Below are 16,221 nucleotides of genomic sequence, written 5' to 3' on the forward strand. Positions count from 1 at the left end.
GATACGTAGGCTGATTACTCATCACAGACAGAAACACTACAAAAACATCACCTGGCTGTTGTAAGCACACACGTTAAACACAGACAAGAGCTCGTGCATATGAGAAGAAACTCTGGCGCTGCAGGACGTTCTCTGGTCCTCGTCGGTCAGATCTTATGGAAATAGCAGGTGCTGCAGTGGCAGTGTGTGTGGTTTCTCACCTTGATGCCAGCTACCTCTGTCTGTCAGAGGAACAGAGGAAGAAGGAAAAAAAAGATGATTAATAACAAGCAGTCCAGAGACTGTATGAATGGATGTGTGCATTCTGTTAGCAGCTGAGTTGAAACTAAGTGGGAAGTAAATTAAAACTAAACGAGTGGTGGAGGAAGCGCTCGTATTCTTTATTAACACACCGTGTAAATACATGAGTAGAATTTAAAGTCTGATTTAAAAAAAAAAAAAAGCACATAAGTGTTATAATGTAATTGGGAATTCGGTATCAACAGCAAAAGCACTTGTGACTAATTTAAACCATCTGGGGAGTTCCATCCATCCATCCATCCATCCATCCATCATCTCTACACCTTAATCCTCACCAGGGTTATGGGGGGCGGAGCCTATCCCAGCTGACTCAGGGTGAAGGCAGGTTCACCTGGACAGGTAACCAGTCTATCACAGGGCTACACTTAGAGACAGACAACCAAGCACACTCACATTCACACCTACGGACAATTTACAATCACCAATTAACCTCAGCATGTTTCTGGACTGTGGGAGGAAGCCGGAGAACCCGGAGAGAACCCACGCTGCACGGGGAGAACATGGAGACTCCACGCAGGAAGATCCCGGGTGTCCTCACCGGGACGCCGACCGGCGACCTTCTAGCTGTGAGGCCACAGTGCTAACCACTGATCCACCTGCAGCCCCTGAAATGATCATCCACTCATGTGTTCTAAGCCTACACTGAACAGGAGGGGTAGGAAACCGGTACAAATGATAGTAAATAGGCAGAAAGTGTAAAGTAAAGGTTCGTGTACCTCGTAGCTGTGCTTTGCGACGCAGCACGAGGCCTCTGAGGTGATGTTCTTTGGGATGGTCATGGTCTTCATGGACTTGAGAGGCGTCGGGTACGCTCTGGAGAAGCAGCAGCCCATGCACTGGTAAATGGGCCGATCCCTGGAGAAGAAACTGTTCATCCTCAGCGTGCACTCCTCGCAGCCCACTAGAGAAGACGGTTCAGAGAGCAGAGTGGACAACCTGTAGCGCCGTGTCAGCTGGAATATATTTAAAAAATACCTAAAGATGGAGCTGATTCACTGAGCTGTGGGGTTTTTGCACCTCTTTCATTAATTACCGACCAAATCACGAGCCAGTCGGGCATCTTATCAGTAAACACAGTGGTTTTGTGCTATGAGCAGTTCTTACTGTTTGAAAGGTCGACGTTGGGGTAAGAATCAGCTATGTACAGAAGAAAAGACAACAGGAGAAGAGACAGTCCAGCTGTTTTCATGGAGCCCGTCGTAGTCGCAGCGTTTACCTGGAAATACAGAAGAAACCAGTCAGTCCAGAGAACCAAAGCACCAGTGGGTCATACAGAGATTATTAAAGCCTTACCATGTTGAGAGAAAGCTTCCCCTGCATCGCGCCTCTGTACAGGACTCCTTTACATCGAGGAGGTCTGCTCTGGTCCGTCTGGTTTTATACTGGAGCTCCTGGTCACTTCCTGGATTAGGTACCGACCTTATCAGTGATCTCAGTGACTCACCGGCCAATTTGCTCCCCGTCATCTAATCCCCTTAAAAGCCCAAAATGATAAAAACCAACCACCAAAACAGACCTCCACCATCCCTCCATCCTGACGGTGGACGTTCTGTTTAATCCCTGGATCTGTGTTCCTTGGTAACTGAGGCTTGTTGTTATTTGTCAGGTCACAGCAGAGGGAGGGACATTAATTAGGGATTTTCTCCTTTACTGCAGATAGATCACTTATACAGGCAGCCTGAACGCGCTCATTATGAGGAATGGATCAGCCTGAAATATCACTTTTTAATCACACTATAGCCTCTTATTAATAGCTGATAGATCGATCGGTCTCTGTAGTTTTCCCTTGACCTGATAGGACCACTGCTTTTCTTCCATGTATTTTGAACATCCTTGCAATTTTTTAATGTCAAATTGTGCTTATTTCACAGATAACCTGGAAAGACATCAAATTGTCTTATTTCCTAAATTTTAAATTACTCCTTTAATGCAGTTTGTGTCACATTTAATCTGCATTCTTTGCTATTTTGAACTATACATCAATGGAAATAAACTTAATCGGTTTATTTCTGGTGTGCGTTTTCAGCGTTTCTTGCAAAATACATAAAATCAAAGTCAAGCAGAAGGACCGGATGGACGGAGCGATGAATTAATGAAGAGATATCTGATAGTTGTTAAGGAGTTATCCGTCCGTCCACCTCCGACATCTAAAATGTCAGGGATGAATATGGATTTATCTTGGAGTTGCTTCACATGTTTACAGAAGCGCTGCCGTCCCGTGTCCTTGGTCGTGCTGGTGATAAATCCTCGGCCTAAGACTCAGACGGTCAGGAGGCTAAACGTGGAGGACAAACTCTTGAATGGCAGAAATATGAAGATGCTGGTTGTTGGCTGATGCTGCAGCACTTGTTGTCGCTCATTTACAACCCTGTGATGTAAACAGACGAAGAGCAGCGGCCGTGGATTCGTTTGCTTCTGTGTGATTATCTAAGTAGGTCTGCCATGTTTGCTGAACACTTTAAGCATGAAAAATTTAATCTCAAACATTAACTTATCACATCTTTCCAGATCTGACAGCCCTTTTTTTTGTTTTTTACCCTTTCATGCTCATTTGTCTGAGTTTCTTACGTAACATCAGATTTGGCTATTTGTAGCAGCGTCTAAAATAACCGCCTGAAATCGAGAAGACTGATAAAGTGAGTTAGTGTGTCTGAGCGGGATGAGTCTGTCAGAGATAAAGTGGATCTGTGAGAAGATGTTTAGGATAAGTGACACATGAAAGGAGGGCTGGTGTACATTAAAGCAACTTAATTTATGAAAGAAAAAGATCAGCGAGGAGAGACCCGAGGACGGCTTGAGGACAGGTGCAGCTTTCCCGTCTCTCATTGATCTGCTTCACAGATTTATAAAACTAAGTGTGGTGCTAAGTTTCTCATGTTCTGCAGGTTCACGAGGAGGGCCAGATGATCAAAGGCGTGATTAGTGGAAGCAGACACGCTGCAGTTCTCTCCTCGTTGTAAAAGGATGATGACGAGGTGGAGGTGGATTCCCCGGATGTGGAGTTAACTGTTATTGAAACACATTTCCAGAGGACCAACAAAATGTCAATCCAAATGTTTCTTAGCTAAGAAAAGCCAAATACCAACCAAAAAGGTCACTTAATGAACCAAAGACAGCAACAAGCAAAACCTTAGAGTCACAAAATGGTCATGGGCCAAAGAAAAGAGAAGCCTTGTTTGTCTGTAAGCATCAATAACCTCATAGGATCCTGGTTCTGCTCGGTTCTCCCACAACTGCATGGTCTAATTAACTCGAAACATGTCGCTATTGACTCAAAAATGATTTAAATGACACAAAAAATGTTCAAAGTGACTCAAAAAATGTCTAAAGTAATTTCATACATGTCACGAATGACTCAAAAATCACAACAATGACCCTAAAACATGTCCAGTGACTTAAAAATAGTCCAAAAGTATTTAAAACTTGTCCAAAACGACTCAAAAAACATCTAAAATATCTTCAAACATGTTAGAATGACTCAAAATTAATCAAAAATGACTTTATAAAATGCCCACATCGACTGAAAATTGGTCCAAAACAATTTGAACTTGTCACCACTGGTACTGAGTACGAGTGGTTCTGGAGGAAGTCCTGCGCTGCTGATAGAACAGATTTAAAAATTCATTTGTTCCAGCTTCAGTCAGGCTAATTAATAAGAAAATAGCTTGAATTGTGTTTTTTAAAACACCATGTTGTGGACTCATGAAATTAGACGATGATGTTCATGTTTATTCTGTTTTTACCTCATGTACGTATGCATGCATTTATTCTATCTGTGTTTCTCCTGTGTGTGTCTGCTTGTGTTGGCTGCAGCCTGGAACAATAAAGTTAATCTTGAATCTTGAGGATGCGGCGTTAACACAGTCACTGTTTCTCTGGAGGACGTAGTGGTGATGGCAGGTCATGTTGTCAGCAAGGCTCCACACAGTTCACTAGCTCTGGATAACAAGTCACTGGAACCAGGGACGAGGTGGTCCGCTGGCATCTGCTGGTTTCTTGGTTCTGTTTAGTAAAGCAGTAGAACGATCCATTAAACCTGCCATTAGGAGTCCAGTGAGATCAGCCTAAAAATATTTGATCAGTTCAAAAAATCCAATCTGCCTAAATAAAGCAGTGAACCTGACGATATCGCGAATATGAAACTGTCACACTTCATTGGTTTTATGGGAGCAGTCGTGCCCACAGTCATATGTTTGAAAGGAATCTAAGTCATCCAACCACAACAAAAACGCTCACAATTGATCATTGTCAAAGCTGCTCTCCACAGCTCTCCCCACACATTATCCATCAGCTGCACATCCCTCAGTGACCAGGGATCAGCCTCTGCTTCTGCTGTGGTACAAACTGCTGTGTTTTCTCTCTTTGTTAAAAACAGGTCTGTTGTCTGTTTCCAGAACACTGAAACAGGTTTTGCTTGCTGTAATCACTCCGTCTGCTCAATTAAAAGATCCCACCCTGATGACTTTAACTGTAAATACGGGTGGACGCCGTCTGCAACCCGTCTGAGCAACAGGAAGGAGGATGCAAGAGTTTATTTAATCTTAATATTTGTGTTCATGTCACTCCACTGCAGCTGCACAGTTTTTTCTCTTTTCAAGAGAAGCCTCATGCACGCACACACACACACACACACACACACACACTCACACACACACACACTGTCCTCATGTAAAGGCCTCAGTGCAAGAATGACAAAATGCAAAGAGGGGGAATATGTTAGAATGAAAGCACGGAGGCAGATCATAGAGAACCCAAAGGCACACTATCTGCACCGTGGCAGGATAGATCTGTATTAATATTTGCTCTTATTTCATTAAACAATACATTCTGCTGCCATCAGAGCTTCTCACTGTGTATCACCAGCAGTAAAGCAGACAGGGGCCATGATGCGTTCACAAACTGGCGTATTTTAGAGGATATTAAAGAAAACAAACCGACCACAGTATCAGTCTGATGTAAATGTTTTATTTATTCTGGGTTAAAGAGTCTGAGTTGATTTCTCTTTAATAAGATTTCTGGCTCAGGTTTCTTGAAACAGTGACGTGTGCTGTTTGTCATCATATTTATGCCCATTTTAGGTATTCAATTTTTGATTTAAAACCAAAGTTAACCATAAATTTTGCATTCACGGCTACTCGTAAGGAGCTGTAACTGCACAAATATAATTCTGACTTTAAAATCTGGAGCTCCACTTGACTTTTATGACAAAATGAGGTTTCTTTTATAGCCGTAGCACAAATTCTACAGACAGGGTTTTGGCTAATACCTGACAATTTACAGAAGAGCTCTTTCACAGTCTTGGCACCTGCTGCCTATTAGTTTTAGCGCTGAATGGAAAAGTATTTACTTTCTGAAGCGATTGTTTTGAACATCTGTCTGAAGCGGACTTTATGGTTTGTTTGGGACACGAGCAGTCGTGTTATTTTAGTCCCATAAATTCAAAATAGACAGCATCATAAAGTCTACCTGTGGACTTATTAGGGATCCGTCTGTCGCAGTCCGTCTACGATTAGACAAGAAGGTATTTGTTTTATTATGCTTCTCTGGTATATGTGTAGAATTTCGTTTGAATATTTGGCCTTTAATTTCCGAGTGCTGAGTCATTTTTACTGTGATTTGCTTTAATAGTTTTCTTTATGTCATCGTATTTTGTTAAGTAAATTGCATGTCTTTGTGAAACCACTCACAACTCACTCTAAATTATTTAATTACACATTTCTACTGATGAAGAAAATATGCTTAAACAGCTGTGTAAGATATTGCTCAGAATCAACCAAACAGGCTGTAAATGCGCCGCGCTGAGGGACTGGTTGGAGTCAGGTACCTACTAAAACTTTATTTTTTCAACCATAAGGCGAAGATCCCCTCTAGTGGTGATGGAGAAAGCAGATCACCAACTGTCAGAGAAACTTTGGAACTGAATTCAGAATTTGGATTTTTCTGCAAAACTGCAAATCTTGCATCTGCTTGTGAACGCATCATGAAAAACAAAACCCAAAAGTTTTCTCTCCTGGTGTAATGTTGCAGATATTCTTAACCAACACAATTCAGCCAAACTTACTGTGCAGTTTTGGATAAATAAGATAATTCTTTATCAGAATGAGAATTAAAATCAGCTTTACTGGCCAAGTATAGGGATGCAGGGTGTCTCAGTGGTTAGCACCGTGGCCTCACAGCTAGAAGGTCGCCGGTTGGCGTCCCGGTGAGGACACCCGGGATCTTCCTGCGTGGAGTCTCCATGTTCTCCCCGTGCAGCGTGGGTTCTCTCCGGGTTCTCCGGCTTCCTCCCACAGTCCAGAAACATGTTGAGGTTAATTGGTGATTGTAAATTGTCCGTAGGTGTGAATGTGAGTGTGCTTGGTTGTCTGTCTCTAAGTGTAGCCCTGTGATAGACTGGTTACCTGTCCAGGTGAACCTGCCTTCACCCTGAGTCAGCTGGGATAGGCTCCAGCCCCCCATGACCCTAGTGAGGATGAAGGTGTAGAGATGATGGATGGACAAGTATACCTACACATACAAGTATACCTACACATACTAAATACTTCTTCTTAAAGCACCTACACTAAAAGCAGGGTGATCTATAGATAAAGCATGTTTACAGTGAACCAGAAGTTTGGTGCAAATTGTGCAGATTATGACGGTACGACTAAAAACGAATGCAAAAAATAAATGCAGACTTATTAGACTTGATGTGGGGGTGGACGGAAGTGTAAGGGATCAGAGACAAGAATAACAGGGATTATATATGAAACTAACAGTGCAAACTCTTTCCCCGCAGCCTGCATCAAACAAATAAAAATGTGAGTATGTTCAGTAGGCTCCTGGTACAAAGGCTGTGACCTCCTCTTTTGTCTGTGTGGCAGATGAGCTGTAAACCCACGGATAGAGTGACACAGTGTGGCGGAAAGAGGGACCTGCCTGAGCCCTGCTCCGTACTGTACTACTGGTCCTAATGCTGCTCACATCATGTCCCACATTTTGTTTTGTTTGACTGTACTGGCATCTGATCTGAGAACAGACTAGATTAGAAAACAGCCCGTTATTATTATTAATACTATTATAATTATAATTACCACCAGTAATGGCGGCGGTGGTATATTACATTATTAATAAAAATGTTTTTATGGGAGAATTCCTCGTTATTTTTCAACAATATTTACTTGTGTGTGTTTTTTTTAGTGTCCCTATAACCAACATTTTATCCGCTCGGTTAAGCGACGCTCCGCCGTGAATGCATCGCGTGTGCTGTTCGTGAAATGACGGCTGTGGTCGCTGGAAGTCTAATTATGATGGATGCTGCGGATGACCTGCTGCTCTACTGTAAAATGCATACAAGGCAAGCCCGTGCAGGGCTGTCCAAGAAACCCCATCGACGAGACAAAACTCGAGGCGTGAACGTGGCAGCCATTTTACATCATCAAGAGTGAATGACTGAAGCCGGACCAGTGCCGGGAGTTTTACACTTTTTCTGTCTTTTAAATATCACATTTATCTTCCTAAATAATCAGCACCATACACGTTGGTGTGCCAGCGGCAGGTAGGGCGAATGCTTCTGATTGGTCACGTGATTGTTGCTTCATTGATTGCTAAAAAGTCTGAATCGTGCGGTGCTGTTTCAAACAATGTGGAAACTGGTGGTGGTTAGGAACGAGTTCTCCAGACCGGCTTTTTGAAAATGGACTCTTCCTATGTGGCGGCACGTTGACAAACCACGCATCCAGCGGGCTAAAGCTCTAGCTTCCCACACCGCGTTTCATGTAATTGCATTTGAAAGCCGTGCTTTGTTAACTGGAAAAGTCCCTACCGACAAATGACGTTGTAACAATGGCCTCACTGAAATTCCGTTCGAATTAGCATGCTAGCTTGAGCTAGCTCATTTTGACAGATCATGGAACTGACATGCTCATTGTCATTGTATGCTAACAGCACCTAGCTTGCAAAAGCCAGTTATATTAGCTAGAATCGGCGATTGTGCCTTGCTGCTGGACTAACAGACCTGTTTCGTGCCTACTAAAATAATAAATGTAGCTGCACTGATAGAAAACGCATACTAGTGCCTCATGTTATTGTCCCGATGAAGGTCCCTAGTTAGCTTGACTGCTGTAACATTAGCTGTGCCAACTAGCCCGCTAGCTAGCTAGCCTCAACGTGTGCGAGTCAGTCCCTCCCCGCTAAATCTAACATTATCTCAAAAATTGGGGAGGAAACTAATTTATTCCCAGAAATTTGCTAACGCTGCACATTAAAAATTCAGCGGTGGTTTGCGCCAGGGCTTGATAATCACTTATTTACGTAGCAGATGTGTTTTTAACCACAGAGAAAGCACGTGCTTGCCGATAAAATGTGACTGATTAGCGGACACTGTAAAATATCGACTTGACGATATCGTTAGGCTCATGTTAGCAAAGGCTAAAACTGAAGATTGCCGTCCACGTTTTGCTGAGTCCAGCGCTGCCGGATAGATTACTGTGAACAGAGATCAGGCTGATTGCTGCTCTGCACAAGTTCAGGACTGGGAGGTAGTATTTGGGTTGATGATTAAAATGATGATTGGAGTGTTTACCAAAGTGTCACAATATGTGCTGCAGAGTGTCAATAAACAAAATGCTAAAGGGTGCATACTTGCTCACTGGTCAGTCACCGGAAACCGGGGCTCACTCTCTGATGGAACACGTGTATCAGCTATCTAGCCTGTGCTGAAGTCAGCAGTGAGAAGGTAAGCTAACATGTAATTTAGAGACCATAGCAGACAAGGCTTCTACACCAGCAGCGACCAAGAGGACTGAGACTCAGGCGTTAGCAAGTAAACTTGGCTCCTTAGCCCAGAGCAAACCAGAATGGAAAGTACTGCCACATGGACACAAACATCGTAGTTTTTACAATATGCCATTGAACTGATTTCTGTGGGGAATTTTGTATGTGCATTGTCTGTCTTGCGCACAATGTCACATCTGTTGATTGCCTGTATCCAGGTTTTGGAGCTTCTACTTCATTCAAGCTGAGAGCTGCAAGAGTTAAGATGGTGAAAAGTCTCCAGACTGTGAAGGGCCACTTGCCATGAGAATGTGTTGTGCACATGTCAACACCCCCTGTTTGATGATTTGGGTTTAACAGCATCAAATTCACACCAGACCCGTACCTTGTTAAACCATTTATTGTGTTTTGCAAAATGATTTGCCTGACAAGTCTGAGACTTTACACTCTCTTGAACACATCCCAAGTCTTGCCCTTGACCCAGGATTAATTTGGCTCATTGCATTTACACAGATTTCTGGAGACATGGCCACAGAACATATTAATGGAAATGGTCCAGAAGAACCAATGGACACCTCTGCTGCAGTTACCCATTCTGAGCACTTCCAGACTTTATTAGAAGCTGGTTTACCACAGAAAGTTGCTGAAAAACTAGATGAAATTTACATAGCAGGTAAGGCACTATGAATATACTTGCATATTTAATATGCAATTTTTTATGTTTATCAATTTCTTGCATGTATTGTCATTTTATCACCTTTTTGAATGGGGGAATTGGGATCCTGAAGCAACTTTTTGTGGTTTCCTACCAAAATGGGTACTGCAGTGCTACAAAATATTAAATTACACATTGCCAGTTTGAAAATGTGTAAATTGAAATGATTGCTGCATTTGCATTCCCAACATAGTTGCATGATCACTGGTGTCAGGGCGAATGAGTTGTCTCTTCCTGGGAGTGATGAGCCTATCTAGATCCGCCAATAATTTCTATGAAGTGTCTGCATCCTGTAGAGTTATTGCAGAGCCGTTGGTAGGTACGTCGTCTACGTACGATGTCAGCTACAGCTTACATATCTGTTACTTTAGTTAGATTTGACAGGTGTGTATGGGGTTGAGCTGTAGGGACAAAGTTTTGGGGTCATATTAGGACTTGTTTGGTTTATCACTTTGAGAAAAGTACTGGTCTGGCCTTTTCAGCCAGATGGGACTGAGGCGGAAACAATGGCAGCAGCTGTCTGGTGTGTGGCTGCCTGAGACAGGTGACGGCCCCTCCATAGAGGAGCATGCAGACCGGCTCATTAGAAACTCCCAGCCACAGTATAGAGGGGTACTGGCATATCAAGTTGCACTGTCACATCTGTTGTGATTAGTTCTGCAGAAACGTGCTGGCTGCAAAGTAAAGTGCAGCCCGACTACTGTACACAGCTCCATTAGATTAGGCTGGTCCTGCTCCGCACTCTTAATTGTTGTAGTCATTATTTATTCATTACTCATTCAAAAGATTTTTTGTTGTACAAAATATTCCGCATGTAAATACTTGTCTGTGATGCCCTCCCTTGTGTTGTAATTTTACTGCCTGACAGTGTAGTGATGGAAGTTTCCTCTCCTTTCAGTCGCTCATCGTTTCTCTGTGTTGTTCGACCTGCAGGTTTGGTGTCACACAGTGACTTAGATGACCGAGCGATTGAGGCTCTGAAAGAATTCAACGAGGAAGGTGCTCTCCAAGTCCTTTTGCAATTCAAGGACAGCGACCTCTCACATGTTCAGGTATGCATGTGGCACCGCTTGTTTACTGCTCAGAGAGTTTTTAATGCCTCTGCACAGAGTGGACGTCCTTCATGTCGTGTGATGAATATCAGTCTTATGTAGTTGAATTGAGATTGCACAATCACTCTTAGAAGTCATTGATCTTATCTGGAGGACTTAAACTTGCTGTCCCGTCTACCTGGCTGTTCTTCCTCTAAACGATAAGTTGTCCTAATTATGTTGATCGGTTGTATTTATTGTTTGATTGTTTGTGTTTCAGAACAAAAGTGCCTTTCTTTGTGGCGTGATGAAGACGTACAGACAGAGAGAGAAACAAGGGACCAAAGTGTCAGACACCAATAAAGGACCAGATGAAGCCAAAATCAAAGTGAGACCTGATAGTCCAGCAAATGATTATGTTGAAACTGATTTTATGCTCTAGATGTCATGTGAGAATATTGAGTGTGTTTGATTTCAGAAATGCGTTTAGTGTGTGTAAGCAACATGTTTGAATGCATCACATTCATGACTAGTGATTAAACAATCACCTCTTTGATTTTCCATATCTGTCTGACTGTCAGGCTTTGCTGGAGAGGACTGGTTACACTCTCGATGTGACAACAGGACAGAGGAAGTATGGTGGTCCTCCTCCAGAGTCTGCCCACTCTGGGGCACAGCCCACCATCGGTACAGAGGTACCAGAACGTTTGCTTTTACATCACATTGTTTAGTGAGCATTACTACACAAGAACGATGCACCTTTATTTACTCACTCTGTCTGATTGGTTGTTGTTGTTGTAACTACTGGGCTAAGAGCTTCAGGTATGAAACGGTGTCCAAATGATGACGCTTTATTATCTTCTGTAGTAACCGCGGTTACGCTGATAGTTTACCGCTAAGAGCTGACTGGACACCTTTTCATCAGAATGACATCTATTCCTTGTCTTTACCCCACATTTCAAATGAAAGAGTTGCTCTAATGCACCGTGTTTCCTCTCCCTGTGAATCTGGCAGATATTTGTAGGCAAAATCCCCAGAGACCTGTTTGAGGATGAGCTGGTTCCACTGTTTGAGAAAGCTGGCCCCATCTGGGACCTGCGCCTGATGATGGATCCTCTCAGTGGCCTGAACAGAGGCTACGCCTTTGTCACTTTCTGCACTAAAGAAGCTGCGCAGCAGGCTGTCAAATTGGTAGGTCTATTGTACTGCAATTAAGAACAGAAAGGGAGGCTTTGTGGGATTGTTTGTCACACCTAGCCTGTTCTGCCAGTAGGAATCAGTCAGAATCAAAGAAATCCTACGTAGCAGACAGTATGCTAATCATGTTTTCTAACTTGAAGGTATGTGGAGTGCGTCTCCTAGTTGGAATAAGATGTGAAATAGTCTCTTATGCGATCGTTCATCCTTCCGCAGTGCAACAACAATGAAATCCGACCGGGTAAACACATCGGCGTGTGCATCTCTGTGGCCAATAATAGACTGTTTGTTGGCTCCATCCCCAAGAGTAAAACAAAAGAGCAGATTGTTGAAGAATTTGCAAAAGTCACAGGTGAGTCAGGACCATCCTCTCATTTCTGAATATGTGTTCATCAGCTTCATTCTACAAATGTTTTAGCTCAAAACTTTCAGATTCACTCACCAGATTAGCAAGTTTCCTCAGTAATCAAACTGTTTTCTGTCCAAATGATGATCTCATTACTGTGCTGGAGTAATTCACGTTACTGTGATGGTTTACCGCTAAGATCTGACTGGACACTGAATATAGTAAATTATTTTTTTTATTTTGTTGGCAGACTCTGGACTGGAAGAAATATTAACATTACTTAATGTAAAGCTTTAAATCTCTGTACAGCAACTTACAGCTGCAATAAAACAATTTAGATTATTTATGGTTAAGATTTGAGACTTTAACAGATAAATCTCTATCTTAAATTATTTTATTGCATCTCTTGCGGTTTCCTAAAAGCAGGATTGATGTCACTGGTTTGGTAGAAGAAGGATGTGATTGTTCTTTTAACCGAAACCTGCTTTTTCTTCACCTCTCTCCCCGTTTCTTGTCTCTACAGAGGGTCTAAATGATGTCATATTGTACCACCAGCCAGACGACAAGAAGAAGAACAGGGGCTTTTGCTTCCTGGAGTATGAAGACCACAAGACGGCAGCTCAGGCCCGCCGCCGACTAATGAGTGGCAAGGTGAAGGTGTGGGGGAATGTGGTCACTGTGGAGTGGGCCGACCCCATTGAGGACCCCGACCCAGAAGTCATGGCCAAGGTAAGGCAGAGCTCCTCGGTAATGTTGGATCTATATGCCGCCAACATGTCTTTTGCCTACGACTGTATCCTGCAGCAAGAATTATTCCCTTTTGTGCCAAAGCCCTGAACTTTCTTTTCTTTGCTTCCAGGTCAAGGTGCTGTTTGTGAGGAACTTAGCAAGCACTGTTACAGAGGAGATACTTGAAAAGGCCTTTAGTCAGTTTGGCAAGCTGGAGCGAGTGAAAAAATTGAAAGACTACGCCTTCATCCACTTTGAGGAAAGAGACGGTGCTGTGAAGGTACGGAGGAAAGAACCTCTTCAGTGAATAGACGTGATGGTGAAGTTAAACTGGGATTTTGGTGTCATTGCGGTGTTAATAATTTTGCAGGCTCTGGCTGATCTCAACGGCAAAGACCTTGAAGGAGAGCACATTGAAATCGTCTTCGCCAAGCCCCCTGATCAGAAGAGGAAAGAGCGCAAGGCCCAGAGGCAAGCCGCTAAAACGCAAATGTAAGCAAGAACAATGCGAGCAGATCATTGGAAGCGCCTCAGTCTGTTTCATAGAAAGACGCATAATATGCTTCTGATGCGTTTAATAATTCAGCAGCATACATAACATGGCCATACTGCCCCGGCGTATCACATTTACATTCTGTTATACAGCAGGATGCATGCTGATGTGTAGTCTGTGTCTCCCCCCTCAGGTATGATGAATACTATTACTACGGGCCTCCCCATATGCCGCCACCCACAAGAGGCCGAGGACGAGGCGGGCGAGGGGGCTATTCCTACCCTCCTGATTATTACGGCTATGAAGACTATTACGATTACTATGGATATGATTACCACAACTACCGGGGCGGCTACGATGACCCGTACTACGGCTACGAGGACTTCCAGGGGTCTGGCAGAGGACGAGGAGCGAGGGGAGGAGTCCGCGGCGGTGCCAGTCAGACCAGGGGCCGCGGTGCTGTCACACCGAGGGGCCGAGTGGGCTTCTCCCAGCGAGGAGGTCTTGGAACAATCAGAGGTAAATGACTGTTTTAATACTGATGTTGTCAAATTAGTCGCGCTGCGGTGACTAATAAAGCTCTGTTCCAGGTCGAAAGAACTCGGATCGTGGCTCACTTTATTTTGACTTTTGCTATTTAGTCTCTAATATCACAGGAAGTGTCACTCCTGAGCTCGGTCCTGGTGCCGGCATGTTTTCTGCGAGTAGGTCAGTTATGAAATTTCACGGTTGGAAGGCCTCTTGTAGATTAGCAAACAAAAGCAGCTGTAGGTGTTGGGTAAACTGAAAGTTAGGGATGAACTGCAGTGCAGGAATTGGTTGTCTTCTCAGGGTAGTTTAATTGTAAGGCAGCACTTAAAAAGCGTTACACCTGCTTATCGGCCTCATAACTAATCTCTGACAGGTGTCATCTTACAGAGCAGCCAGGCAGCTTGTTTGCCAGCAGACAGAGGTCAAGCTCACCACCATGCTGCTTTTAAGGCAGCGAGCTGAGACCCACAAACACTAGATCCAGTCTAAATGACCCGATGGAGAACGTGTGCGCCGTGAGTTTCTGGTACTAATTTTCCCTTTATTGCTTCAGCAGGGAAACGGGGCCGAGGGCGGTCCTGACCTGTCACAGTGGATACTGACTTGATGTGTGGGGTTACACCGTAAGCTGCAATGGATGTTGAAACAACGAGCACGACAAAAAGGTCCAATGATATTCCAGCCTTACAGAAGAAGCATCTCCCCTCCCCCATGTTTTTTTATACTCATTTTTTTTTTCTGAAACTGCCACCTTAAAAAAAATACGCAGAGGGTTCTGAATAGTCGCCACAGCCTCTTGCCCAGAGTCCCTGTACCAGCCCTGATATACAGGGCTTTATGAATTGCCCTTACAATCTCCCCCTTCCCTGTCCCTGAACATGCCATTTTTTAAATAATTATTGAAGAAATTGCACTTTTTAAGTTCTTAGGTTTGAAGTGGCTCAAAGGAGCTTGATGCTATTGTATATTTTTGTGCTTATCGCAATTTTTATTGTCGGAATATCCATGTTAATCTTAATTGTTTGATCTGGATGTTTGAAAGAGAACATTTGCAGGGTTTTAGGGTGTACCCACCTGGCATGGATAAGTCAGGCATTCCAGGAAAGTGGTTCTTTTCAGAACTTGTCTTTAAAGGGTTGGTTGACTACCTCAGTACAGAGGACTAAACTACCCGGCCTGTACTGTAAATAGGGAAACTTATATTGATGAAAGCAGGGCTTGTTTTCATACAAAATATGCACAAGAGCTGCGGCGCAAAAACGATGTACTTAATGTAATATAGTCATTTTAGCTGCAGCTCTGCAGACTGCAAACAGTCAAACTGGGCATGCAAAACAATCTCATGAGATGAGTCTGAACAAGCCCTGCTTTTATCCTATTTTGAACTGAATTAGCCGCCTTGCTTCTTCAGAGTATGTAGTTACTGGTTGTATAGTTTTTCGGAAAATGTTACTTTTGTAAAGGCTTCAACATCACGGGCATCCAACTGCCTTTGATTAAAAAAATGAAAAACAAAAATAAAGCCCTGCAGTGTCCCTTTTGTGCCACTGTATTATTCCAGTGGGTTTGTTTTTATATTGATACGACACATTTTCGAGCAACACCAGAATAATGTACGACAACCTAATCCAACCCTTCATCTTGTTGAGATCATGTTAATCTTGAATGATCCCTTCCCAGCTCCCAAGACAGCAACTATGTAGAAGATCTTAGGCGTCTAACGTTGATGGATAACTGAATTGCCATATTGCCCAGTCAGTGAGCATGTGTGCCTAACCTTAGCTGCTATGATTTGGTGAGGGATCATAGTCCCATAGTGGTAGAAGGGATACTGCAGTGAATGATTTCTATTTCCAGGTATAGCATCGAGGAAACTGCTCTTCAATCCCAGTTTTCTATACAGTTAACTCCCTCAATAAAATCATAACAACCACCTTTTGAAAAAAAGATGTTAACAGTTTTAAACTATTGTTGGTGGCCAACAACGTTTTTTGCATTCCTGCAAATAAATTGTTTTATACTGTAAAATGGAGGTGAGTGTAACTTATTTTTGTAATAAAGTTTTTGATTTCTATCTGTGTCTTAGTCTTTGGATAAAATTTCCACGAGGTGCTCTATTAATCGG

The 16,221-nt window shown here is 43.1% G+C and overlaps 2 protein-coding genes across 3 annotated transcripts; one reads left to right on the top strand and one right to left on the bottom strand.

Moving 5' to 3' along the window:
* Nucleotides 1–120: 120 nt before the first annotated feature.
* cga (glycoprotein hormones, alpha polypeptide) lies at nt 121–1,620 on the bottom strand. The gene is made up of 4 exons (XM_008279983.1): nt 1,594–1,620; nt 1,405–1,516; nt 1,017–1,201; nt 121–221 (listed from the first exon to the last, which is right to left on the bottom strand). The coding sequence occupies exons 1-4, from the start codon at nt 1,618–1,620 to the stop codon at nt 147–149; spliced, it is 399 nt and encodes a 132-aa protein (XP_008278205.1). The 3' UTR covers nt 121–146.
* A 6,087-nt stretch (nt 1,621–7,707) lies between these two features.
* On the top strand, nt 7,708–16,170 carry LOC103355986 (heterogeneous nuclear ribonucleoprotein Q). Of its 2 annotated transcripts, XM_008279984.1 has the most exons (12): nt 7,708–7,837; nt 9,568–9,727; nt 10,703–10,821; nt 11,081–11,188; nt 11,382–11,495; nt 11,815–11,991; nt 12,214–12,349; nt 12,867–13,072; nt 13,203–13,352; nt 13,443–13,564; nt 13,759–14,084; nt 14,650–16,170. In XM_008279984.1, exons 2-12 carry the CDS (start codon nt 9,580–9,582, stop codon nt 14,676–14,678), a joined length of 1,635 nt encoding a protein of 544 aa, XP_008278206.1. In that variant the 5' UTR covers nt 7,708–7,837; nt 9,568–9,579; the 3' UTR covers nt 14,679–16,170. The 2 variants fall into 2 exon arrangements, with proteins under 2 accessions (XP_008278206.1, XP_008278207.1); XM_008279985.1 differs by lacking the exon at nt 9,568–9,727.
* Nucleotides 16,171–16,221: the final 51 nt, after the last annotated feature.

The sequence above is a fragment of the Stegastes partitus genome, unplaced genomic scaffold, assembly GCF_000690725.1.
Source record: "Stegastes partitus isolate 25-593 unplaced genomic scaffold, Stegastes_partitus-1.0.2 Scaffold178, whole genome shotgun sequence".
NCBI lineage: Eukaryota > Metazoa > Chordata > Actinopteri > Pomacentridae > Stegastes > Stegastes partitus.